Source organism: Colletotrichum fructicola (genome assembly GCF_000319635.2).
Source record: "Colletotrichum fructicola Nara gc5 chromosome Unknown KSG_Nara_v1_contig09, whole genome shotgun sequence".
In the NCBI taxonomy this organism is placed as follows: Eukaryota; Fungi; Ascomycota; class Sordariomycetes; order Glomerellales; family Glomerellaceae; genus Colletotrichum; species Colletotrichum fructicola.
Window position 1 is genome coordinate 3,948,154 of NW_027094059.1, and position 24,302 is coordinate 3,972,455.

The window sequence follows — 24,302 nt, forward strand, 5'->3', positions numbered from 1 at the left end:
AAGGTATCAAGTATTCTTCCTCGCGGTTACCGGCGCTTGTCAACATCAAAGCTCATGGGGATGTAAAATATGATAACCTCGAAGAACCCATATACAGGAGTCGAGATCTCACAGGGAACGAGCAGACAAAAACACCATCTCACCCGCAGTCTTCCGATTTCATGTAGCACGCTCTGCACTTTTCGAAATGCTGTATAAATTACCACTCATAGTCATTACGACTCTCCTTGCCGGCACTCAAGCCAACCCCTGTCCTCCTACTGGTCACACTCTCCCATCAATACAACGCCCAAGCAACTCGACTTTCGTGAAGGAGACTCTGGCAAAGATCAAGCAGAATCTTGTCAACCTCACATCCTCCGATGAGCTCAACAGCACCGGCATTGCCATCGGCGTAAAGTCTGTCCACGAGGATAGCCCGCTATTCGAGTTCTACCATACGCCCGCAATAGCAGAGGCTACTGGCACCAAGGAGATTACTATCGACACAGTGTTTCGTGGCGGTAGCATTACAAAGCTTTTCACTGTCTTGGCCGCCCTCCAAGCCTCCCAGATCAAAGGCAGCGATCCCGTCACCAAGTATCTACCACAACTCAAAGAAGGGGCGGTTAAAGCACCGGAGAACAACTCTTCCCATGTTGTTCCGTGGGATACCATTACAGTCGAGGACCTTGCATCTCATTTGTCTGGCATTGGCGGCGACAGTGAGTATCTGAGTTTTTCCAATCTGCCGCCATATCCCATACTGACAGTTCCAGTCGCTACCGATCTCGCCAACTTTGCAGCATACCCTTGGAAGCTGATGGGCCTCCCAGCGATTGCAAATGAGACGCGGCCCAAATGCTCAGGACTTGAGGGTACAAAAGCCTGCACTGCAGGAGGTATGCAAGATCCTTCGGTCTGCGTCTATCTACGCTTTTCTAATGTCCTTTAGATCTAATCTCTGGCTTGAACAAGAAGCCTCTCGTCTTCCGACCACACACTACGCCCATCTACTCCAACCTCGGCATCTCTCTTCTAGGTCTTGTGGTAGAGGCCGCCACGAACAAGACATATGAAGTTATCCTTAACGAGACCATACTAAAGCCGCTTGGTCTAACCAACACCTCCGTCACTGGCCCAGTCCAAGACTCATGGGGTTTCATCCCCAAGGGGGAACCCACATGGAAAGGAGATCTCGGTGTCTACACCAGCGCCGGCGGCATCTACACCAACACCCGCGACATGCTCAACTTCGGCACTGCCATACTTTCTGAGAAGCTCTCCATAGACTCTAAGTCCTGGCTGAAGCCTAAGTCCTTCACGACCTCCTCCGGTTATTCTATCGGCGCCCCCTGGGAGATTTTGTCCTCCACGACTCTCCTTCCCACCGGAGTTCCTGTTCACATCTACACCAAATCCGGTGACCTCGGTCTCTACTCCAATCTCCTCCTCCTGATTCCTAATTATGACCTCACGGTTTCTATTCTCACTGGCGGTTCTGCCTCCACGGAATTCATGTTTCCCACCAGAGTTATTTCTGGAGTTATTTCTGCACTGATTCCTGCTCTCGAGCAAGCAAACAAAGAAGCCGCAGAAGCAGCCTTTGCTGGAATCTACGCCGACCCTGAGACGAACTCGACTGTCACTTTGTCTGTTGACGATGGACCTGGTCTGTCGCTGACCGGCCTCAAAGTTCGCGGGGTACCCGTCCTACCCAACATTCCCAATTACAGCACTTCGATCAAGGCCGGAAAGACCTTTAACATTACTGCCAGAATCTATCCGACCAACATCAAAGAAGGGAACACATGGTCTTGGCGTGCCGTCTATAAGAATCGTGACGAGGAAGATGTTGATGATCAACTTTTCTTTCCCCAGGGGGGATGCCAGACTTGGGGGTTGATCGACCGCAACACGTACAACTATCTTGCCTTTGATGACTACATCGTCAATATTGGAGAGGATGGAGCCTCTCAAAGCATCTCGCCTAGACCTTTCGGTGTGACGTTAAAGAAGGTCAAGTCTTGATTGAGAACCGAAAGAATATCCATGTAATTATCGCAGCATTTAGTCAGTGCACTAGCTCTGCAAACTTCTCGTTCACTCAGCGTCGATCTGTAATTATAACCATAGCCAAATTGCCCTCTTTTCAATCCTCCTCATTCTCCACTGCCTCTTTCGAACGTCGACTGGGCATCGTATTAGTTCAGTCCCTCAGACGCCAAATTAATAAAAGATGCAGATGTTACCATTTCAGTGTACATTTTCTCATAAAATCTTCTTCAGCGCGACCCCTGATCATCGCTTGACAGGTCCCCTGGGCGTTCTCTCAGCTCACGGATGTGGTACGGCTCAACGACTGTGGTGTAAAACGTTGGTGGCTCTCCATCTTTCCACGTTCTCATGATATACCGCTTCACGAGATACGGCAGGTTATGTTTGACCTGATACTGCATGAACTTCCATTTCGGGACAGCGTAAATCTGACTGAGCTCTTCCAAGCTGATCTGTTTGGTCTCTTCAACGATGAGAAAGACCAACACAAACGCAACAACGTTCAGACCTGCAAATAAGGATAGCGTCCCTGCGGACTTCAGAGTTTCGTTTATGGACGGGAAAACGATCGTGAGAATACCGGCGAAGAAGAGGTTTACAGATATTGCGACAGAACAGCCCTGATTGGTAGATCAGCTTTGTTCCAATTCTCATCAAAATAGTATGATTTCGATGGGTTTCACTCACTGATTCTCGCTGAGACATGGGGAAGCTGAAATGGATCAGTTAATGCAAGAGTGAAATCGTCGTTATCATTGGAAGACTCACCTCTCAGACGCAAGTGTGAAAGGAATCGGGCCCAAGCCAGGAGAGTATACAGCAGCAAACACTGCCATTATTAGAACGGGACTAAGCTCCGAACTTTAAGCAAGCCATTATTAAGGTACTCACAAAAGATGAACAGTGCAACGATTCCAATTCGAACATTCGAATTTTCAATATTGAAGGAAAGAGCTGCAGCTCCCAGTAGCAGGAACATCAGTGGAAGGGTCACTAGTAGCCAACGACGCCGTCCGAAGTTATCGATGGATCTTTTGAGTTGTTAATAGATGTTTAAATTCACTACTAAGATCACTGGCGTACCTGATTGCGAGAAGGCCAAACACAAAGTTTACCGCACCTTATTGAGCATTAGATCAGTACTTCAAGGCATGAACGATGAACCTACCGAACCCGAAGCTGTACAGGAGGGCGTTTTGTAGCGTTCTATGCCCCTGAATGAAGAAGTCATCTATGCTATCAGTCAATCGCCTAGAAATATGGTATTCCATGGTGATAAGTTGTCTTACTGGAATAGAAGGCAAACACGTTGACTAATATTAGTTAGCTCTTTGTGTTTCTGAAGGTGGTTGAAATCTTCTCCATACTTCCGCAGAGCTGCTGCGCCAAAGCTACTGTACAGGTGCTCAAGACAGCATTTCGGAGACGAGGAGTAGTCAGGAGATGACTGTATTGCCGATATGCATCCGAGAACGCGAATGACATGTGACTGGCAAATGTTAGGCCACGCTTGCGGTCATTGTACTGGCTATCGTGATATATTCCCGGCTTTCTCATGTCATCGGATTCTTCCTCAAGCTCGTTGTTCTTGTGGATGAGATATATGTCCCTCAGAGCTTGAAACTTTCAGGGCACATTGGAGTTAGCGCATTTAAGCCGTGTTATAAGCTGCTTTGTCAGATTGACGGCGTAAATGCTCACCTTAGTATTTCGCACACTGCTAAGAATCTCGTATGCACGCATAGGTCGGTAATTCGGGGTATTTTTCTGCATGTAGAATCGAGGACTTTCCATGCAATATGCCAAAGCAATCAAAGTAAACACGGCAGGTACCATAGGGGCGGCCAGAATCAGCCTGAGAGCTAGCCAACCTCTTGACGCTTCATTAGAACCCTCTGGATATTTCATACTGACGTCAAAACTCAGAGCACCTGTAGCCGCGACCAGAACGAGGTTGAAAACACTGCCCATCATAATGCCAAAAGCGACCCTTCAGGAAAAGTATCAGTCTCTTAGACTCTTTTACAACCTCAGCGAAGGTGCTTACCATAGTTGCCACATGAGGACAGATGAGCCCCTCCAATGGTCAACAGCTGTCTCAGAGGCCAGGATCGGGGTGCTGACAGCTTTAACGCCCATACCTGGACACCGTTCAGCCTCTGAAGCTTGGTTTAAGTAGGACCACGTACCTATTCCATTTATGATACGCACACCGAGGAGCTGATCCCACGTGTGAATGAACGCGGAAGCCAACGAGCTGGCGAAGATGAATGACGCTGCGAAGGCAATGGCGCCACGCCTTCCCATCCAATAGTTCAACGGTAGAGACAGAGGAGCGCCTAACAAGGCAGCAGCCAAGTACGGTGCGGCGTTCATGGCGCCAAGCTTCCACACCTTTCCATTTTGAAGGTCGTCATCGTTAGAAACCCGTAGCAAGGAAGCAAAGACACTTCCGGCATTGATTGAAGCTTGAACATGACCTTGTAGCAGTGCTGCTAGAGCCACAGTAATAATGATAATTTTCATACCGCCTTGGGAGAACGTCTTTTCCCGTTCAGCTTTGAGCGCTTTGCTCTCTTCATCAGTGAGTGGCTCTGGAAGCACGCCCTGGAGGCTTTCGTCCGTGTACGCTCGAATTTCTCTGGCGATTCGTGCAGCCCTGAGCAAGTCTCCGGGAACGACATCAGGTAGATTACGAGAAAATTCGTGAACATCTTTTTCAAGATCGTCGTCGTCCAGATGAACTTCGAGGAGATACATCAATAACAAACGAAACAGAAGTGAAACGCATGAACTCACCAAGAGGTCCCTCAATTAGCGCATCAAGATTGACTTGGCGTCGCCGTACTTGAGCTCGAAGCCTTTCTGCTATTGAGGGTGTGTACGAGACTCGGTCCGCCATTTTTTCAGGTAGGGGATATGACTGAAACGTCACAAACAATATGTCAGAGGATGCGAACTGAATGTTTGGAGGGAGTCGGGAGGGAAATAACCTCCTTGAAGGTGAGTTCAGGGTAGTAATACTCAGCAGGTAAAGAGTTGTTCTCAAGCAGCTTAGCGTAACGTACCCAGATTGTCTCAATCAATAGTGGTTCGCCCGAGGTGAGGCCTTCAATTCGGATCCTTGCAAGCCTGGATCAAGGCATCCGCAGGGCGAGCACGTTCCATGGATATCATACCCTTCCTCGACATGGTGTTCGCCCTCCTACCATTGAGGCTGACCAAGTGGCAATGGGTGCGAGCCTAACAGTGAAGATGGTCGAGAGCAACTAGGATCAAAATGCGTTTCGAATATACAATCAGGCTGAAAGAATCAGAAGCCTAGAACTTTTGCTGCGGTCACAATTTCGGTGAGATCCTTCCGGCACGTCACAGTGACGATCCCATGTTTCTCCAAGATGTGGTTGCACCAGCTGACGACGATACCCCGCACTCCCACACTTAGGACAAACATAGCTTCCAATAAGAAAAGCACTTTTATGTGAGAGTTTGAAATGTAGAAATACCAGGGCTTCACATTGGTCTGGTTCCCGTCTCTTGAGTGCAATGCCTCCCATCTGCGTTCTCCTTGGATGTGAAGAAAGCCTCCCTTGCAGAACGCCACCTCAAGGCAGCCATCAGCCTGTGACAATTACAAATATGAATCTAGAAATGATCGGTGCCATTTCACATTCCAAAGTCAAGCGTATGTACGACCATTCCAGTATGCAGACAATTACTTGTGTGTGAGGGCCAGGCGGCGCAGCAACGCCTTCCCAGCCATCGCAGCCAATCCCAGCCCAAACAACGTGATACAGGTGACTAAACATTGAAAATACAATGTGCTTGCCTAGTCATCCCATTGGGCTAGCAGAAAGATGAGGCGACACCGCACTTTGAGGGGTGATGTCTCGTGCGAAGGATCCGCACAAGCAGGACACGCCTGTTGAGGCCCCTGGGCGATGACCGGATGGCTCTTGAGAGCTCGGTTTGCTATTTTGACATTATCGATCCCCACTTTCTTATCAAGCTTTCTCAAACATCTGGTCTCTCTATCCAAGTACAGAAGCATTTGCTGTCAACATGGAAGCATTGGCAGCTGTTATCGGTGTTGTCGGGCCAGTTTGCCAGGCAGCCTCGAAAATCTTCCAAATTGTTTCCGCAGTCAGAAACTCAACGGATAACCTCCATCGTCTTCGTCGACGAATCGAGCTCCTTCACCATGCACTAGAGGGCGTTCAAGTGTCCTGCAGCCTACGTCAAGGTTGTCGCTTACTGCCTCCAGAACGATTCCATTACAAAAGTATCGCGGCAATTTTGCAAGGCTGTCAAAGGTCACTGTTCATACTCGAGAGACAGTTGCCATCCGTTCCATCTGATCCCAGCCTGGCTTCTCAGATCGCACTTGCTATTGAGCAAAAGTTCAGTCAAGATGACGTTAATCAAGCTGTTGAGGACATCAAACATTATACGACCGTCTTGAATTTGACGCTGTCGTCTCTTTCTCTGTGAGTGGTTATGAAAGAAGTTTCAATGATACGAAACTAATATAGAGTGAAGAGTACACAGTTTAGAGACGCAGAGTACACAGGCTCAGATACTTCAAGATGTTCAACGCTTTGCTCGGCAGCTTCGGAACACAGTCACATTTTCTATGAACGTACCCTACACGACTGATCAGACCTTTATCTTGGTCGGGGGTCGTGAGGTCAGAGATCCTACACTTGCTCTGGATGTCCAGCAATGGAGCAGCACTGCTACTCGCCTCGCCGAAGGCGTGCTCATCGAAGGAGATCAGAATCACAATGAACTTCACCTTGGCCCAGTCAACGACATTACGGGATCTGCTGTCTCTGATGCGTCCGCCCTCAGGGCAACCGGCGCACGGTTCAATCAGCCACTCGAAATGCACAAGTATGGATGGAACATCAAGATATCCAAACTTTTGAAGGAGGGTGAACTCTACTACAATGCTTCGCTGTATCTCCAGACAGCCATTGAGATTCGCAAATCGCTGGTTGAATCTGGTGCGGCACATTTGGGAAACGACAACGATGAAATGATGGAAGAGCTCGCCGATCTGTATGGTCTCTTTGCAACCACAGACGGAAATGAACAGGCAAGAAAATTGCTGGAAGCTCTAAGTAGCTCACACGATAATCCTAGCTCGATGGACAAATCTCAGCTTTCTCGCATTCATCATAAGTTGGGAGTACTCTGTCATCGAAGTATGGATTTACCCGCCGCCTGCTATCACCTGGAAATAGCCCTTCAAACTCGACTGGACGAGAACCCGCGAGATACAGCGAAGATTATCGACACTTGTCGCGTACTTCGCGAGGCCCGCTACGAAGCTGGCGATCACGCTGAATATCATGCCACACGAGACTATGTTATTCAAGAAATCGGGTCTTTCGAGGACCTTCCGCGGAAGAGATTTGAGAGGGCGCTAGAATGGGCTCGAAACAACGGCTTTCCAGATGTTCATCTTGATAACATGGAAATACCGAGGTTTGAGGTCACAGACTCTGAGGACCATCCGCTCTTACATGTGGCCGTCGCAGACAGGAATCTTGCATCCGATATTCTGGAACAGATTGTACAGAATGTGGGGGATTTAGAAGTTAGAGACCGCAACTTCAATACTCCCCTACTGATTGCCGTCGCGGCAGATATGACGAAAACAGTGCAACTTTTGGTCGAAAATGGAGCTCGATTAGACGCTAAAGACCCCGTTGGCCACAATGTTCTTCACAAATGCCAAACGAAGAAGATGGCAGAGCTGGTATTCAGATTTGATACGAAGTCAGCTCGAAGGACCAGTCTCGCCTCCACCACGTCAGCCGTGAGGCGGACTTCGACGTCAAGCCGTCTCTCCTCTCAAACACCAGAACCCGTGATTTCTCGAATCGAAGTTAATAGCCGAGATTGCTTTGGCAAGACTGCATTATACCAGGCATGCGAAAAGGGAAACATCGACGTGGTATCCACTCTGGTGCAGTTGTTCAAGGCGGACATCGAGATCGCCGGGCCTCATGGTTGTAGCCCTCTTGCTGCAGCCATTCAGGCACAGCCAAATCTAAGGGGCGGAGACATGGCGAGGAAGAAGGCGGATGCAAACCGGAGAAAGATTGAAATTGTCCAGAAGCTCGTGATGTACGGAGCCAATCGAGAAATCGATGAGACAATTATTAGAGGTGCTGGCGGCGTTGCCTCTAGAATCAAGAAGATTCTCCGAGATACCCCGGTGACGCATCATGGAAGTGCTGCAACTCTCTCTAGTGGGGCTCCTTCTCTGGAGTTAAATCTAGAGGGATGGACGTTGATCCCGAATGGATTTGAATAGCTGGGAAGCTAGGCGAAGTGATAATGTACACTGAAGAGTTTCGCAGAAATAGGTGACTTGAGAACGAAGCACACGGCTTAAATGTGATTTGGCTACATTTATCCAGGTTCCCAGGTACTCACATGAGAGAGAGGAGGAAAACCTGCCGGTGTTTTGCACTCTACAAAGGCTGTAGTATTCAAGGTTTACCAAAGACGAAATGAAGTTTTGCTGCGTTCGGTGGTTTCGTAAGCTTTGCTACTGCCGTCCCGCCTCGCAAGGTAGTTCACACAAGAGAACTTCAGTTCGAATGAGAAACTTTGGAATTGGAAGGCGCTAGCTAAAGATAATGCAATTTCCCCGAAGAACTCCCAATTGTCATGCTAATCTGCATCGAAACTACCTCTAGGTGCATTGAGAAGGGTAGCCAGTGGCGTCATCAACCGCACCCTGTGCGAAGCAGAAGTGGTAAGTATCCTTCGCTTTGTCGTATGCGAATCCAACGTTGGCCTTGTTCGCAGCTCCAACCTATACAGATGCAATCATTAGCAAGGCGCACTAGAGGCTAAGGTCTGGCAGTGATTTGCTGCAATAACGTACCGTGAATAGTGGGATGCCGGAAAGGCTCGAACATTTCCCTGAGGCGACGTTGGCCGCAGAATCGTCTTCTTTGAAACCCTTAGGGCCAACGATGGCTGCCTTCATCTCGGCTTTGGAAACGCTGGCGTTTCCCCCAGAATTCTGCTTGCAAGAAATGCTCTCGGGGAAGCCCGTCAGTGTTTGGGCGGAGGCGAGAGCGCCGAGTGCAAGAATAACGATGGTCCGGGCGAACATTTTGAGTTATCGTGAGAATTTGGGAGAGCTAGGGTATCGATGTGCTGTCTCAAATGGGAATTCGTGGTTAAGATGGAATTGAAATGATTGGATGTTCAAGTCAGAAAGAACAGAAGCGCTGCCGATAGAGGATGAAGAAGACAAATCCCACTTTCCACAAGGCGGCCCTCATAGTCTTATAGTACGTTGTCTCTAAACTTTCTGTCTCGCTGGCAACTATTCCAGGACCACATCAGGCCAGCCAAGAGGAGGCCCTGGGCAGAATTGACAGCCTCCGTTAAGCCGCGCATTGAGTTTAGTTGACAGAGCGAGTCTATATGCGACAACTATTGACATGGTCAGAACTCAAGCGCACGCTAGTCTTGCCGCGGATACCGACGCCGAATATTGCTGGTGCCATGCGAGCTTAAGGCTGAGGGCGAAGCCTGCTCTTCGCTGCCCCCGAAAAAGTGGGTATGGCTTTGTCAGGTGCGAACGATGAGACAACTGACCGGGTGCGACAGGCAGACAAAGTCTAAAAACGACAGTTCGGTTGGAGTTCATACGAGGTCTGTTATAGACAATCTCCACATTTAAGAGCCCGGCGCAATTTATCAGAGACACAAGAGGAAGGTTATTCTATAAACGCCGTTCTCAGCCACGTGTTTGAGCACGTCTGGCCTTGAATCACAAGGGCTTTAATTAGCAGTGAACTGCCGCTTATCCATATGAGCAACTATATGGGGTGCTTCGAGAAAGCAACAACGCTTTGTAAGTCAACTTGGCGATTCGAGTCAATTTAGGCAAGTTCGTCGAGAACTCAAAACCCGGACTGGCTTGGACAGTACGGTCGGATATTTTCTAAACACAGCGACTTGACAAATGCCGAGATTCGCAACCGGAAGAAACCAATCCCAAAAGAATGCAGAGACTCAGGCACGCAATGGGCATGCGTCAATTGTTACTCTTGAGCCACATGTCCTCTCCAGTAAATGACAAACACCTTGTGCTTTGTGACTCTCCCTACCGACGCCTCTGCCCATCTTAGGCAGCGATGTTGTTTATTGCTTGCCAACATGAATTGCTTCTACTTGAGAAGCTGTCTCCGAATCTCCATTCTTAATTTCGGTGCCCAGATGCCGAATTACCAGCCACGCTGGCACGATGGATGCTCCCCAAAGCCCGAAGTTGATGTACGGCCCGCCAACTAGGGCAAAAATTGGAATCGCATTCAGTCCGTAGCTGAGGGCTTGCCAGGCTGACTCGGTTCCGCGCAAGAGCGCCGAGAGTCGAATCGTCTCCTGTGGACTATCTGAGATCTGGCCGATGATGAAGAATGCGAAGTTGTAGTTCAATTGAAAGCCCGATACCAGGAAGATGAAGACACCGAACCCCCTTCCGAAGCCGGGGTCGCTCCAATCAAAGATCGGTTGTGTGCGACGGTACTCGGTAACATTAACCGTCAGCCACAGCCACCACGCACCCTGAGTGAGCATAATGACTGCGAAAGCCCATCTGGCTCGCTTTTTCAGCGCGATCTGGTTTTGGTCAAGCCACAAGCCCAGAAGATTACCGGAAATTACAGCCACGATGCCAGAAAGGAGTGAACCGAGAGCTCTAGCTCGAACGGAGAACCAAAGGGCAATATAAGTGAAGAAAATGGACTCAGAGTATACGCCCTGGCCAATCCACAGGATGAGAAGCAAGAACTTCGGGTTCAGAAATGTCCTTGTAGTTGCTTTGATCTCGTCCCATGGGTGGTCTGAAATGGTGAGTTCAACGGGCTTGCCATCGCTTCGTTGAACTTTGGAAGGGTTGTTGAGTAGTAACGCAAGGAACGGGCCACAAGCTTGAAGCGCAATAAAGATGAGGTATACCTTGTACGACACTTTACCGGCTCCGCTTCGATCGGAGTTGAGACCGAGGTTGATAGCACCGCCCATAATCTGGCCAAGTCGAGTCCAAGTCAGCCAGTAGGCTACCATTCGCCCTCTATTACGAGGCTCCGGATAGGCAATGGCGATTGCTGCCTCGGAACCCCAAAAAATGCCAGCAGACACACCACAACAAGCTGCGCCGAGGATGACAAGCCATTCAACCCCGTAACGGTTGTTTAGGTAGAGTCCGGCGCTGTACGGCGCAAACCCAACGGTGCCAATGACAAGAGCGCCTTTGATGCCGATGAACTTGACAAGCGAAGATGTGAGCCAACACGAAATAATCATGAGGCAGAATGTCAGGGCATTTCCAGTGTTGACCAAATAGGGTTCTTGTGCGCCGCCTGGGTATGGTAAGCTGGTGACAAGGTATAACGGTGTGTAGGAGCCTTACCGGCGCCAAGTGAATTCATAGCACCCCATAGGCCTGGGGCTGCAAAACTGCACATGCCCAAAATGGTCGCATTGTAGAAAGGCGAGCGATACCACTTGACTGGACGAGAATGAGAGGGCGGTTGAGAAGTCGTGCGTTTGGGCAACGCACCTGGATTCTTTTCCGACTGCTCGATATTGGGCGCGACCCCGGATGGCGAATCCTCTTTGACAGCCATATCGCTAAACTTCGGTTCAGATTAGAACTGATGTGATCCAACAGAATACCAGGCCGGCAGGTCAAAGTGTCAAGTCCCAAAAAGAGAAGGCGACCCCAAATTACTAGAAAATTCCCGCTGCAGATTTATGTGAAAGTGACCTTCGCACATGGCCGTGAAGGGGGTGACGTTGCACGCAGAGCACGCCATAGAGGCCCTGATTGGGAGCATCGTTCTCATCTCCGCGTCGGTCGCACCAAGACGATTCGAGAGTCCAGACCGCTAAACGTCAAGATCAACAGCCGAGGTCATTGCCGCCCGGTCCCGGCCCCCTTGCTGTTGATGATAAGATTTCGAGCCCAGAGATAAGGGAGTGAGGAGAAAAGTGTCGATGAGCAGCACCTTGGCATCAATGGCGTGCTTGGCTTGACCGATTAGTCATGCTGCATGCGATTTTGCATGGGCAGTAATTCTGTTATCGCGTTGTTGGTCCCGCGATGTAACTTCAAATGCTTGCCTCTTGATAATTTTGAACGCGCGGCGACTGGCATCGAAGATAAGACGTCGACCACTTCTAAAGCTAGAAGAAGACCATGGTGAAATAGTACAATAGAAAAGAAAGGGATGTAAATGTGGGTGGAGTCCTCCGCTCTTACGCTCGTATAGATCAAGAAGCAATCGTCTACACACATCGCTGACAGACCTCGTCAACCAATTACAGTGTAGGTTGCAAATTCAGTCAGAATTCCTTGAAACCCGTCTGTGGTTCAGCAATAACGGGAAAATTAAATGCTTTACGACCTGCAAAATGGATGCTTCAGCATCCATATTGGAGCTAGTTAAGAGACGTACCCAAATTCCTGGAATGATGTGTCATAAAGGACAAGTCCAATTTCATTGCAAGTGCTGTCACTCGCGATATCCGTAGCTGTAAAACCACAAGTTCTATATGATCGTTGAGACCAGACATCTCGACTACGGTCGGTAGGAGATTCGCAATGTGAACCGCTGGGTCAATGGTTCTGCGCCCTCGTCATCTGTGTACCTGATGAGAGAATTTGAACTACTCTCTGAAGCCGATCCATCAGCTTTCGATAGGAACATAAAAACGTATTTCAAGGTCAATAGGGTTGGGCTGCTGGCAGGCCACTTTGAACCTCACCTCCGAATCATGATCCGAGTGAAGGTTGGTGTCATAATCGAGATCATAGAACTGACTCCGGGAGCTGCATAGAATGTAGCTATGGCGACACAATCTTCCCCGTTAGGTTCAAGAAGACTTCGGAATATCGAGGAGACTACTATAAACTTGCATCTGTTCTTCGGTTGGAAATTAGTGTGGCAGGTAACCCGCATCGCGGTCCCTTGATCAATTCGGACTGTCAGCCAATCACACCAAGATCCGCAGTAAGGAACTTGCAGCACGGGTTGATCGGCTCGCACTGCATTGTTATTACTAAATGCAGACATAAGCCGCACATCTCTTGCCTAAAGAAATCGTCAAATGACATGTGATTGTACGGTTTCTGAGTGGGCATGGTGAGACGTCCACCAGATATTGACCGATGACTCCTTCGCCGACCGGTGGTCGATCATGATTCTGAATTGTCTGCCCAGAATTAAATATTAATATAAGGACGCATTTGAACTCCGACAGAGCTGATTTTCTATCAACAGCAACAAATTCATCATTTCAGAGCTGCAATCATGACATCCGGAGTCGAGACCCTAAAAAAGCCCTTGGTTCTTGTGCTCTGCTCCCCAGCTATGGGGCATATGAATCCCATGCTTCAGATTGCTAAGGACCTTGTTCGTCGTGGTCATGATGTCTTCTTTCTCGCATCGGAGGGGTACCGCGAGCAAGTTGAACGCACTGGCGCCTTCTTTCTACCACACAAGGGATTTATCAACTATCGGAGCGAGACGGATCTTCATCAGCTTTTCCCTCAGTTTGCCGACGTACCTAGGGGCTTACGACAACTACTCTGGATCCATGAGAAGCTTTGGATCAATTCTATTCCATCAGCCCTCGAATCCGTTCGAGCGGCTCTCGCATCACTCAGGAAGCGAGCCCCACAACGCCAAGTTATCGTTCTTTGCGAGTCTATGTACAGTGGCATCTTACCACTCAAGCTGGGCGCTGAGCTTCCCGACGGTTACACTACGTTGCCGCCAACCCTGGGCATCAGCATCATGCCGGCAATGTGGGCTAGTGTAGATACAGGTCCCTTTGGATTCGGCTTGCCGGCCGACGACTCCAACGCCGGACGAATGCGTAACATCGTCATTGCCAAGCAATTTGCCGAGTACGTGTGCAAGGAGTCGTTCACCAAGCTGGCCGATGTTCTGCAGCACATTTGCGGAACCACCAAGCCTCTGGACTCTGTCTATGGTCACCATGCACAAGTTATACATCACGGTCTCTGGGATGCTAGCTGGGCATGTCACGATCTGACGTTGCAGATGTGCATCCCGGCCCTTGAGCTCTCTCGATCGGACTGGCCATCCAATTTCAAGTTCGGCGGAGCTCTGCCTCGTAAAGAGATTCCTAGCGGATACCAATATCCCGTATGGTGGGATGAGATCGTGGCCAACAGCACGAAACACGAATCAGAGAGAAAGAAAGTGGTGTTCGTTGCTCAGGGCACTGTCGTCCAGGACTATGGAGATATGATTCTTCCCACAATCCGGGGACTAGCGAACCGCGATGACTTGATCGTCATGGCCGTTCTTGGCGCCAAGGGTGCCGAGTTGAGGCTCAAGGACGATGAAACCCTCCCTTTGAACACCCGGGTGGTTGATTACTTGCTTTACGACGCAGCGCTTGAGCACTCCGATGTCTTCGCAGTGACGGGTGGCTACGGAACGCTCACTCACGGGGTTACGAACGGCGTGCCGATGGTCTTGGCAGGGGACTCGGAAGACAAAATCGAGGTTTCATTGCGGGGTGAGATGGCGGGGTGTGCCATCAGCCTTCGGACCGGCAAGCCGAGTCAAGATGAGATTGTGAAGGCCGTCACGGCGATCCTAGAGAACGGCAAGTACCGGAGCAGGGCTCAGGAGCTGAAGCGGGAGGCAGCGAAGTTCAATCCCATGGACATTGTGGAGCGAGAGATGTTGGCGTTGCTCAAATGATAGGGGCTATGGCCAGCATGCTGGTGAGACTACCAAGGCTCTTGGGAAAGAATTGATCCAGGGGCTGGTTGGGTGGTGTGTCGCTATGCAGAGTGATATTGCGAAAGGGACGGATGAGCGGTTGGTGAGATCCAAAGCCGATGGCCCCGTGACTGCTCTGTCGTGTCGGGGGTTGGCCGATGAGCGGAAGATTGAATCCGTGGTGGAACACGTGCCCCCGGGGATAGAGACAAGCTAGACTTTGTTAGGAAACGAGATCATGAAAATAAAAGTGGCTTCAATGATGCGATGTTCGATACGGTGGACCTGATAGGAGCGCTAAATGTGGGCAACGTTCAGACGAATTAAGCTTAGCGGCTACCCTTGAGGACATGCAACGCTCAAAGGGAAACACCCATGTCTTGGAGGACAAGGACAGGCATACGCACTTGAGGGGATGTCATTCGGTATTGAGCTCGGTTTCCCAAGACTCCATTGAGGAACTTGATCCGGAGCATCCACCACTTGCGTGGAATTGATTCTTGACAAGCACGATGTCGTTAATGGAGGCCACGCAATTGATATCCATCTCAAAAACCAAATAATGGGACAGAGGTTTGTCCGGCTTGCCGCTTCACATCTGGTACATGTATTCGGACTCGTCCATCAAAGTATTTCCGCGGTCAAACAGGCCGGCCTTTTGCTCATCAGGTAATGCTTCCGAGTAAGGCGTAGGAAACGTCAGTTTGCAGGTGCAAGTGAAGATAGCCACACCCAATGTACCGACGATTTGGTAAGCTTTCGGGTTAAGTCCGCAGAATACGGACATCACCCGTGTTGGTGTAAGTTCGATAAAAGGACACTCATGATTCCAAGAAGATAGTTTTGCTCTCACTGATACGGCCAGCGGACGTGAGGTGATCGTGTGAAGTACTCCCTCCCCTATATGTATTGTGTGGGAGTTGTTTGCAGCGTCTCGTGTTGGATTTCTAGAACCTCCATGCCGGCAGTGATGCGCCTCCTCAGAAGATCCTTGCGCGACCCAGCATGCCGCGCACACCCTAACGCAGCCAGTCTCCAACATCTTGGCAGCGGGGCATTGTCCCTGCAGGGCTCCTGAGTTAATTCCCTTTTGGCGTCCTTTCCCGTCTCGCGCTGGATCTCTCACGTTGCTGAGCACGCCAACGCGCATTTTCTCACGCACTCTCCCTCCAATTTGGAGTCCGGACAGCCACTTACATGGTAAGTAATTCATTCGCATTGGTGTAAGGCGGAATGCCAAGGTGCCATGTGCCGATTTTCCATCCCTGAATGTAATTGCAGTAAGTAATATATGCGTTACTTTGAGAGACCTTCATCAATACTTGCTACTGAGCGCCCTGGGCGGAGGGCGGGCAGCTGATTGCTGCAGGAGAAGTTCAGGACTTCGTGAAGTCAGAGGACTGGATTTTTGGTATTGCAACAGGGCTGCATACGCGAAGCACAGGGGGCCTCCCGTTCGTCTGGTCCTGACGCCGGTTCACCTTGTTTATCCTTCGATCGGCTGTCATCCCGCCCGGAACTTTGCGAACGAACACTCGAGGGCCAGAGGAGAATCAGTCATGAGGTGAGGCTGTCGGCATGGATTGCGCGTCTTCATTTATTCACGAATTTGCTGCCCGCATGCTTATTTCCGTTTCTTCCGTACTCTTTTAAGCTTCTATGTTACCCGAACTCAAAATCGTCCATTGTTCTTTGGCTGTAATAATACCCCGAGGTATCGTCTCCGCCTTTCATCTGCCGCCTCTGCATCAGCGAGTCAATAGTCACCTGCACCAGCTGCCGGCTCGAATCTGGGGTAGAATCGCCCGAAATGCCGGTCGTCGCCGTGTGATGCACGTAGACTTCTTCACCTTCCTACCTGGAAACTCATCTCACCCGGCTCATTCGGTGCTCGGTTGGCGGATGCACCCTCTACTTTGTCTGAATTTGTCCAACGGACCAATTTTACCGCTGTGCCCCTCATCTAAGTGCTCTTTACCACCTGCCATGGTGCCCCGAATGTGACATTCAGACATGCCACTCATTGCGTTGCACAACACTGATCAAGGTCCAACTTGTTACTCGAAGGAACCAAAATTACCCAAACGAGCCAACGTTTCGACGATCCTGAAGGGCCATTTGCTTCTTCTACTTCGCCATCGCGAGATCATTATAGCGGATGCCCTGTGCACATCTCCCACTACGGATGCAACTGTAGCTACTGATGCTTATTTCCACCTTACAGATACAGAAAAACAGAGATCCAGGGATCGAAGCACGCGGCTGCAATGTTCCTGCCAAGTCGTCCGAAATCCCATCAATCATGCCCGTTCCCTGCCCGTCCTATGTCCGTCCTCCACCCGCCCGGAGCGGGACAGCACCCCCTTGGCCCCTGAGCCCTGTCCTTCTCCCTTTTTTTCGTCCCTCTTTGTGATTTATCTCGGGCAGACTGGACTTGCAAGCCCTTGTCACCGGCCCATGAAACAATGATTCCGCCAATCACCAAGCCATCGCAATCTATCTTGGGTCCTCGCCAGAGGTAACCTCTGCGGCGGGCGGGCACCACCTTCGTTCTGTATTGAATCCCGCGAACCAGACCCAGGGCTACATCGAGACCGCCAAGGACTCTGTTTGCCAAGAGCCAAGTGCCAACACTCGTTTCCCGGCTTATAATAAGCAGATCATTCTCGTCCCGGAAGGCTTATTGAAGAGGCTCTCCTGCTCTCTCTTTGACTGCGTTGCTGTTCGACCTTGTTCCGACTTCTGTCTCTTCATCGCCTTGTAAAGGCACCCCCTACAGCCAAGATGGCGTCCAACAACATTCTTCACATTCTTTTCCTCACCGTCCTTTCCTTCACTTCTACTGCTTTGGCGGCCTTTGGCGTCACCACTTCCGGCAGCAACCTCGTTGTCGATGCCGGCTCATCCAACTCTCTCGTCTTCTCCGTCTCCAAGTCCAGCTGCGACATCAACTCCATCAAGTACCGCGGCAATGAGCTCCAGTACGGCAGCAAGGGCAGCCACATCAGCTCTGGCCTGGGTACCGCCACCGTCGAGTCTACCACCATCAAGGCCAGCACAGGCAATGTCATCAAGATTACTTGCACCACCTCTACTTTGACCCACTACCTCATCGTCAAGGAGGGCGAGGCCAACATCTACATGGCCACTTACATCACCGCCGAGCCTGATATTGGCGAGCTCCGCTTCATTGCCCGCCTCAACAAGGACATTCTTCCCAGCGAATACCCCTTCGGTGCTGTATCCACCACCGCCGGTTCTTCATCCACCGTCGAGGGCTCCGATGTCTTCGTCGTCAGCGGCCAGACCCGTTCCAAGTTCTACTCCTCCGAGCGCTTCATCGACGACAAGGTCCGCTGCGTCTACGGCACCTCCCCCGAGGAGATCCACGTCTGCATCTCCGTCAACCCTTCCACCGGTTTCGAATTGTCCTCCGGTGGCCCCTTCTTCCGTGACATCAACACCAACAACGCCGGCGACTCCACGAACCTGTACAACTACATGAACAGTGGTCACGTCCAGACCGAGGCCTTCCGCATGGGTCTCCACGGTCCTTACGTCATGAGCTTCTCCCGCTCTGGTATTCCCAAGGCCACCGACTTCAACTACGACTTCTACGCCGACCTCAGCCTCAAGGGCTACGTCGCTGCCTCGGGCCGTGGTACTGTCACTGGTACTGCCTCGGGCATCTCCTCCAGCTTCCAGCGTGTTGTTCACTGGTACAACGCCAATGCTCAGTACTGGGCCTACGCTTCCTCCAGCGGAGCTTTCACTTCTCCCGCCATGAAGCCCGGTACCTACACCATGGTCCTCTACCAGACCGAGTTCAAGGTTGCGACCTCTTCCGTTACTGTGACCGCCGGCAAGGCCACCACTGCCAACATCGCCAGTGGCCTGGCCTCTCACACCAGCCTCTGGAAGATTGGCGAGTACGACGGTCAACCCACCGGCTTCCGCAACGCTGCCAACCAGCTCCGTATGCACCCCTCTGACAGCCGCATGAGCAGCTGGGGTCCTCTGACCTACACTGTCGGCTCTTCAGCCCTCACCGACTTCCCCATGGCCGTCTTCACTGCCGTCAACAACCCCGTCACCATCAAGTTCACCCTCTCTTCTGCCCCCAGCGGTGCCGCTACTCTCCGCATTGCCACCACTCTGTCCTTCGCCAGCGGCCGTCCCGTTGCCAAGGTTAACAGCTGGAGCGGCGCTACCCCTGCTGCACCCACCAAGATCGACTCTCGTGGTGTTACCCGCGGTGCCTACCGCGGCTACGGAGAGATCTACGACTTCACTATCCCTGCTGGCACTCTCGTTTCTGGCTCCAACACTGTCACTATCACCGTTGCTTCTGGCAGCAGTGGCGACACCTACCTGAGCCCCAATGTCGTAAGTACATCTTTCAACTTTGAAGCAAGCCGAAGTCGTTGCTAATTGATGTTGCAGATCTTTGATTGCATCGAGCTCTTCCAGTAAATGGTGTCATGTTGGTGGAGTCTTTCGATAGGGGGAAAGTTGTGCCTCGATGCGCCGAGGCCGGGCCAGGGCAGTGCCCGTTTGAGTCTTCATGGTATATATTCGACCTCAGGTCAACAGCACATATGCTTCTACGTACATATACATGCTACACATAGTAGCCCTACTTATACATCGGTGTGAGATGGCCAGCCATCTGACGCGTCAAAGACAGCATCCATCGTCTTTTCATGTCTTCCGAGCCCGCAAAATATTTTCCGTATCTTTACCCAACAGATCTCTCAGCCGTGTCGTCGACTGAGGTGTGGATTTGTGCAGATCGACCCATTCATCCAATATCGCTTCTTTGTGAACTCTCCAAAACCATTACTCGTGGCTTGGCATCCCCAGATCGCCATCTCAGTGTAATTAAAAACCCGAAACTGTTGCCGCAGTGCGCCTTGACTTCGTACTCGTATAGGTCGTGCTAATCAATTCCCCCGCCACGTGCGTGTGTATAGATTTCACCTGCTACTTGAACCTGGCTGGTCCTGAGCTTGTCTCAATAGGCTGTCGAGTTCTGAATGCATTGGATCGTTGTTGGCCGCCTTGGAAGTGTCGCATCGTTGCTCAAATGCTGTCCATGAGGATGACTCGCTCACGTAGCGATCGACGCTGTACACGCTGGTTTGGGTAGGCCTGTTGGTTGACGGTGTCAGTGCGTTTTCAGAGCGCGTGGAGTTGGGCGGAGTTGCGACGACTAACAGACTTGAGTGCCCTGCCGCGGTCTGGCCAGACGTGGCTTTGGAGTTTGACATATCCGAGTTGTGTGGTGTTTTTGGGGGACTTCAGTGTCAACACTCAGTAGACTAAGGGCCTGTCTCTTCGGAAATAATCTTTACTAGAGCGTATGCAACTTGCCCTTCGTCGCAATCGAATCCGCGATTTCTCAAGATGACCGGGAATTGATTTGATGCGATGTTTCTGCACTTCAGCTGGTTCACTTCACGTCGCAGGCCTCACCACTAGTTGGTCTCCTCCTTATATCCATCCTTCCTTTGGTCAGCATTTCCACTCAATCTCACTTAGCACCTCAAACATGTCCTGATTGAGATGTCGGCGAGAGACGGAAAGGCCACTATGGCATCTCGATAGCATCATTCGGCTGCTCAGTTGAGCCAGAGGATGTCCTCTGCATATCAATTGACTGACCGTTGCCATTATCCAATAAGAGGGCGACGCCGAGTGGCCGGCGACCGGCCTGCGACGGGGCAGCCATGAGGCCCTGGCTTTTTCCAGTTCAACTGAAGCTGTGACGCTTCAGGTCCAGACGAGTCCCTTCCGACTCCACGGAGCGATGGCGTGCATTAATGGAATCGCAATCTTACACACATGTCATCGTCGTAGGGCTGATGGACGGGTTTTGGCAGCTTGACCACGGACTCGGCGTGCCTAGTTGGGTCGAGTGCCTCCATTGCCCCTGAGGCCAATCGTCTGATGTCTGTTTGCTCGGTTAAGAAGAAACCTCCACATGGCTCATCAATCCGCACCAAACAGCGCCGATTACGAGTCGCGCTCTAACAGGACAGGCTGCCAGAAACATGTTTCTGCCTAACAACGCTGTCACAGATCCTGAGAAGCACCCACCACAAGCAAATCAAGTTTCGACGTGCGCTGGAGGGGTGATGCCCGCCTGCTGCAGGCGGCGCGCCAGAAATAGGGGAGGCATCCTGTCCACCATGGCCGGATTGTCCAATGACGAAGACTTGTTTCTTGCGCCAACGACGGTCGTCGTCATGATCCAATCACAGCTGTCCGCTCCGCCCCCCTTGTTATGCTGAGATGGTTCGCATTTCCCTCCGCATAGTTTGGGGGCTGAGCCATGAGGCAGCGGTAATGAGCGAGGGGCAGACCCTTTCTTCGAAGTTGCGCAACGGTTCGAATCATCTCTGTCTTCTTCTTCTTTCGCGATCGTTCATTCTGCTTTCATTGCGATAATTGCGACGAGTAACGGACGGGATTCTGATATCGGGTTCCTCGCGACGAGGCACGACAGACAAGGTCAACCCAGCACTGCCGACTGGACAAGTGACACCTGGCTCTCAACCACACCATCCCGGCACCCTCCACGACTGGTAATTTGACGACGCGCGAAACAACAGTCACGATGAGCACAGAACGCCCATTCTCTGTTGAGATTCCCATTCGGCCACGAGAGCCGCGTCACCGCGATGCCACCATCGCCACGCAGGCCAAGATCGAAGAGGCTATTCACTCGCCATTTGAACACCACTTTCGCCTATCTCAACCCCAGCACCACTCAACAAGATGTCCGGAGGGCTTGAAGATCATCTCGAGCGCGTTCCACAAGGGGAGTCGCGATCGATCGCCCACGTCGTCCACGATGAGTTCGACCCATGTGCCGGACTCTGCAACAACATGCTCCATGCCCATGTCGCCCACATCGTCGACGTTTACGCGAGCGACTACCCCGGATCTTGACGGGCCCGAGCGCTTGCCCACCCCGTTCCTCGCGACGAGATCCGGGTCCAGTGGGCACCGTGTCCGGGAGTCGTGCGATTCCGGCTCGACTTTTGTGAATTCAATCAACGAAGAAAGGTTTCCGGCGTATCCGGACTCGTACCCAGAATCCATCGGCCTGGGACTCAAGGAGGAGATGATGCCGCCGCGTATGGATATCGAGGAACCAGAAGACGACAGCAACGACTCATCAAATGAGCTGCCTCACTCCGCCGGCACTCCAAGGTACGTCTATTCTCAACGCGCTAGGCTTGTGCTCATGCCAGTATAAGGCCGCCAAGCACCGATGAGGCGCCGGATTCACCCCGTGCGGAGCCAGTTCCGGAACGGCCGTTGAACGGGCGCTTGAGCTTTGACTCCGGCTCCGAACGCTTGTCGCGTGCCTGGGAACCCGTTACCCCCACGCCAATAGACTTCTCTAACGAGGAAGCCGACGCCGTCCTCAATTACGTCCTGCAGGTAACGTACGGGGTCGAGCTGGAGGAAGTCAACATGCCACCGCCCTTCCTCCGCCAGTTCGTCTTCCGGTTCATTCAGGACATTGGCAGAGTCGCCTTCAGCGGCTTGCCGGTAACGCAGTTGACCCACACAACATCAACGTCTTCCAACGGGTCGGTACCTTTGGCAAGGAGATCCGGGTCCGGTCGAGGATCCCAGAATGGTAAACGCAAGAAGGGTGACACTGGTCGCATTGATGGTGACGAAGACGGAGATGACCTCACCGATGATGATGGCGACTCGGGTGTCCCTTTCAAGAGGGCGAGACCCTCGCCACGGGAGGCCGACGAGAACTTGCGGCTTAGCTGCCCGTTCCGCAAGAGGAATCCTCATCGGTTTAACGTCAGAGAACACCATTCCTGTGCGATGACTTACTTTCCCAAGTTCGCCGAGTTGAGGTAATTCCATCTTACCCTCCTGCACCGCGTTGCACCCGACCTGACCATCATCAGGCAACACATTGTGAAGCAGCACAAGCGCAATGATCCTTCCGCCTTCATGTGCGATCGTTGCAACCGAGACTTTCCAAGCAAGAAGGATCTCAGAGACCACCAGCGTCTGCCTAAAGAGCAGATGTGCGACGTCGCTGACCACGACCCAGAGTCTGGTATTGATGGCCCCACGATGACGAAGCTCCTCAGCAGGAAACGGGCTAGTGGCATGACTCCCGAAGTTCAATGGAAGGAGATCTGGAATCTCCTGTTCCCCGACGACGATGACTACCGTGTCAAACCCTTTGGTAAGAAGGAACACCTGTCTCGACGACGTTCAGTTGACTAACCTTCGTCAGACTTCTGCCCTGTCATTGAGCACTTCGAGTTACAAACCCAGTTCATGAACAGCCTCAAGATTGTAGAGGGTAGCCTTCGCAACAAGGGACTCAACGAGCCCACGCTAGAGACGATCGGCAACATCTACCGGAACCATTTCATCCAGGTCATCGAGCATTGCATTGCGAATGCCCAGAACATGCCTTACTCCAACAGGAGCAACCGTAAAAATGAGCCGTCGCCATCGCGTCTGTTGGTTCCCCGCCAGATGGCTCGCGCGCCCCGCCCTGACTCTGGTGTCGACGTCGACGACGGGTCCGAGGACAGTGGCTCGGTCGCGGTCTTCCCTGGAGGAGGATTCGACGGCCAGGGCATGCTGGGCCATTCGGATAGCGTAAGGACAGTGAGGAGAGTGTCATCGACCTCGTCGGAGTTCAGGGGTTCCGTTCCGTCGCGCACCCTGCAGCCCCTGATGGAGCAGCTCCCGGCTTCGGATGTGTCTTGCGGTCTTGGAGGAAACTCCTTCCCTCAGCAGCAGTCGTCGCCGACACAGCAACAGCAGTTGCCGCTGGAGCAGCAGAATCTGGAACAGATGACCTCCTTCATGCCGATGACTGGTGGTATCACGCCAGAGATGGCCGCACAGCTGTGGGGCTACCGGAGCAGCAATGTCGCGCCAACACCGCCCCCTGGAGATATGGGCATGTTTGTCCCAACTACGGATGCGGCTGAACAGACTCAGTTCCTAGAATGGAGCGCACTTCAGGACCATAATGGACTGTACGACTTCTCCGGATATTCCGTGCCGCGGTAAAGCCCTTAATTGTATAGAATGGGCTGTACGAGTATTGTATGATGGTCATGATAATAATTACATGTAAGAACCTTAATGATCACTTGTTGATAGTACCTTACGCGGCAGTTGGCATTGCTAGCTGCGCGATGAAGTTCGGAATTGATCCATCGAGACGTTTGGGGCCGAAACCACATGCCATTGTGAATACATACCTATATTGGTGCCCTGCAATCCCTCCGGTGTTTCTCAACCCAGTTCTCGAAAGCAATTGCACATTCCCGCACGGAATCACTTCCCAGCATATCGATTTTATACCCCTCGTCTGCTATCTTGAACTCTGTCTGAACGGAGTACAGATTAGCAGCTGCCAAACACGCGTCCCGCCATTGCTGTTGCGGCCCGTCGGGT

General features: G+C 51.6%; 9 protein-coding genes across 9 annotated transcripts; 5 read left to right on the plus strand and 4 right to left on the minus strand.

Moving 5' to 3' along the window:
- Positions 1 to 187: 187 nt before the first annotated feature.
- Positions 188 to 2,010, plus strand: CGGC5_v015469 (Beta-lactamase-like protein; the record flags this gene model as incomplete). Its single annotated transcript, XM_032024074.1, has 3 exons — positions 188 to 704; positions 759 to 881; positions 935 to 2,010. 3 exons carry the CDS (start codon positions 188 to 190, stop codon positions 2,008 to 2,010), a joined length of 1,716 nt encoding a protein of 571 aa, XP_031879141.1.
- Positions 2,011 to 2,131: 121 nt separating this feature from the next.
- PLT1 (putative polyol transporter 1) lies at positions 2,132 to 4,797 on the minus strand (the record flags this gene model as incomplete). The annotated part of the gene is made up of 13 exons (XM_066153267.1): positions 2,132 to 2,171; positions 2,232 to 2,262; positions 2,321 to 2,657; positions 2,725 to 2,749; positions 2,806 to 2,866; positions 2,929 to 3,068; positions 3,121 to 3,157; positions 3,206 to 3,268; positions 3,327 to 3,350; positions 3,405 to 3,660; positions 3,739 to 4,027; positions 4,085 to 4,178; positions 4,227 to 4,797. 13 exons carry the CDS (start codon positions 4,795 to 4,797, stop codon positions 2,132 to 2,134), a joined length of 1,968 nt encoding a protein of 655 aa, XP_066007544.1.
- Positions 4,798 to 6,670: 1,873 nt separating this feature from the next.
- On the plus strand, positions 6,671 to 8,362 carry CGGC5_v015471 (Serine/threonine-protein phosphatase 6 regulatory ankyrin repeat subunit C; the record flags this gene model as incomplete). Its single annotated transcript, XM_066153268.1, has 1 exon — positions 6,671 to 8,362. The coding sequence occupies one exon, from the start codon at positions 6,671 to 6,673 to the stop codon at positions 8,360 to 8,362; it is 1,692 nt and encodes a 563-aa protein (XP_066007545.1).
- Positions 8,363 to 8,746: 384 nt separating this feature from the next.
- CGGC5_v015472 (uncharacterized protein) lies at positions 8,747 to 9,175 on the minus strand (the record flags this gene model as incomplete). The annotated part of the gene is made up of 2 exons (XM_032024071.1): positions 8,747 to 8,869; positions 8,942 to 9,175. The coding sequence occupies 2 exons, from the start codon at positions 9,173 to 9,175 to the stop codon at positions 8,747 to 8,749; spliced, it is 357 nt and encodes a 118-aa protein (XP_031879184.1).
- A 1,040-nt stretch (positions 9,176 to 10,215) lies between these two features.
- Positions 10,216 to 11,702, minus strand: CGGC5_v015473 (uncharacterized protein; the record flags this gene model as incomplete). Its single annotated transcript, XM_032024070.1, has 3 exons — positions 10,216 to 11,435; positions 11,486 to 11,584; positions 11,636 to 11,702. 3 exons carry the CDS (start codon positions 11,700 to 11,702, stop codon positions 10,216 to 10,218), a joined length of 1,386 nt encoding a protein of 461 aa, XP_031879198.1.
- A 1,686-nt stretch (positions 11,703 to 13,388) lies between these two features.
- On the plus strand, positions 13,389 to 14,816 carry ugtA1-1 (UDP-glucosyltransferase A1; the record flags this gene model as incomplete). Its single annotated transcript, XM_032024069.1, has 1 exon — positions 13,389 to 14,816. One exon carries the CDS (start codon positions 13,389 to 13,391, stop codon positions 14,814 to 14,816), a length of 1,428 nt encoding a protein of 475 aa, XP_031879138.1.
- Positions 14,817 to 17,621: 2,805 nt separating this feature from the next.
- Positions 17,622 to 19,310, plus strand: asd-1 (putative rhamnogalacturonase; the record flags this gene model as incomplete). The annotated part of the gene is made up of 2 exons (XM_032024067.1): positions 17,622 to 19,223; positions 19,281 to 19,310. 2 exons carry the CDS (start codon positions 17,622 to 17,624, stop codon positions 19,308 to 19,310), a joined length of 1,632 nt encoding a protein of 543 aa, XP_031879201.1.
- A 503-nt stretch (positions 19,311 to 19,813) lies between these two features.
- CGGC5_v015476 (uncharacterized protein) lies at positions 19,814 to 20,107 on the minus strand (the record flags this gene model as incomplete). The annotated part of the gene is made up of 2 exons (XM_032024066.1): positions 19,814 to 19,988; positions 20,055 to 20,107. 2 exons carry the CDS (start codon positions 20,105 to 20,107, stop codon positions 19,814 to 19,816), a joined length of 228 nt encoding a protein of 75 aa, XP_031879200.1.
- Positions 20,108 to 21,456: 1,349 nt separating this feature from the next.
- On the plus strand, positions 21,457 to 23,912 carry CGGC5_v015477 (uncharacterized protein; the record flags this gene model as incomplete). The annotated part of the gene is made up of 4 exons (XM_032024064.1): positions 21,457 to 22,055; positions 22,103 to 22,726; positions 22,781 to 23,067; positions 23,119 to 23,912. The coding sequence occupies 4 exons, from the start codon at positions 21,457 to 21,459 to the stop codon at positions 23,910 to 23,912; spliced, it is 2,304 nt and encodes a 767-aa protein (XP_031879204.1).
- Between the last annotated feature and the right edge of the window lie 390 nt (positions 23,913 to 24,302).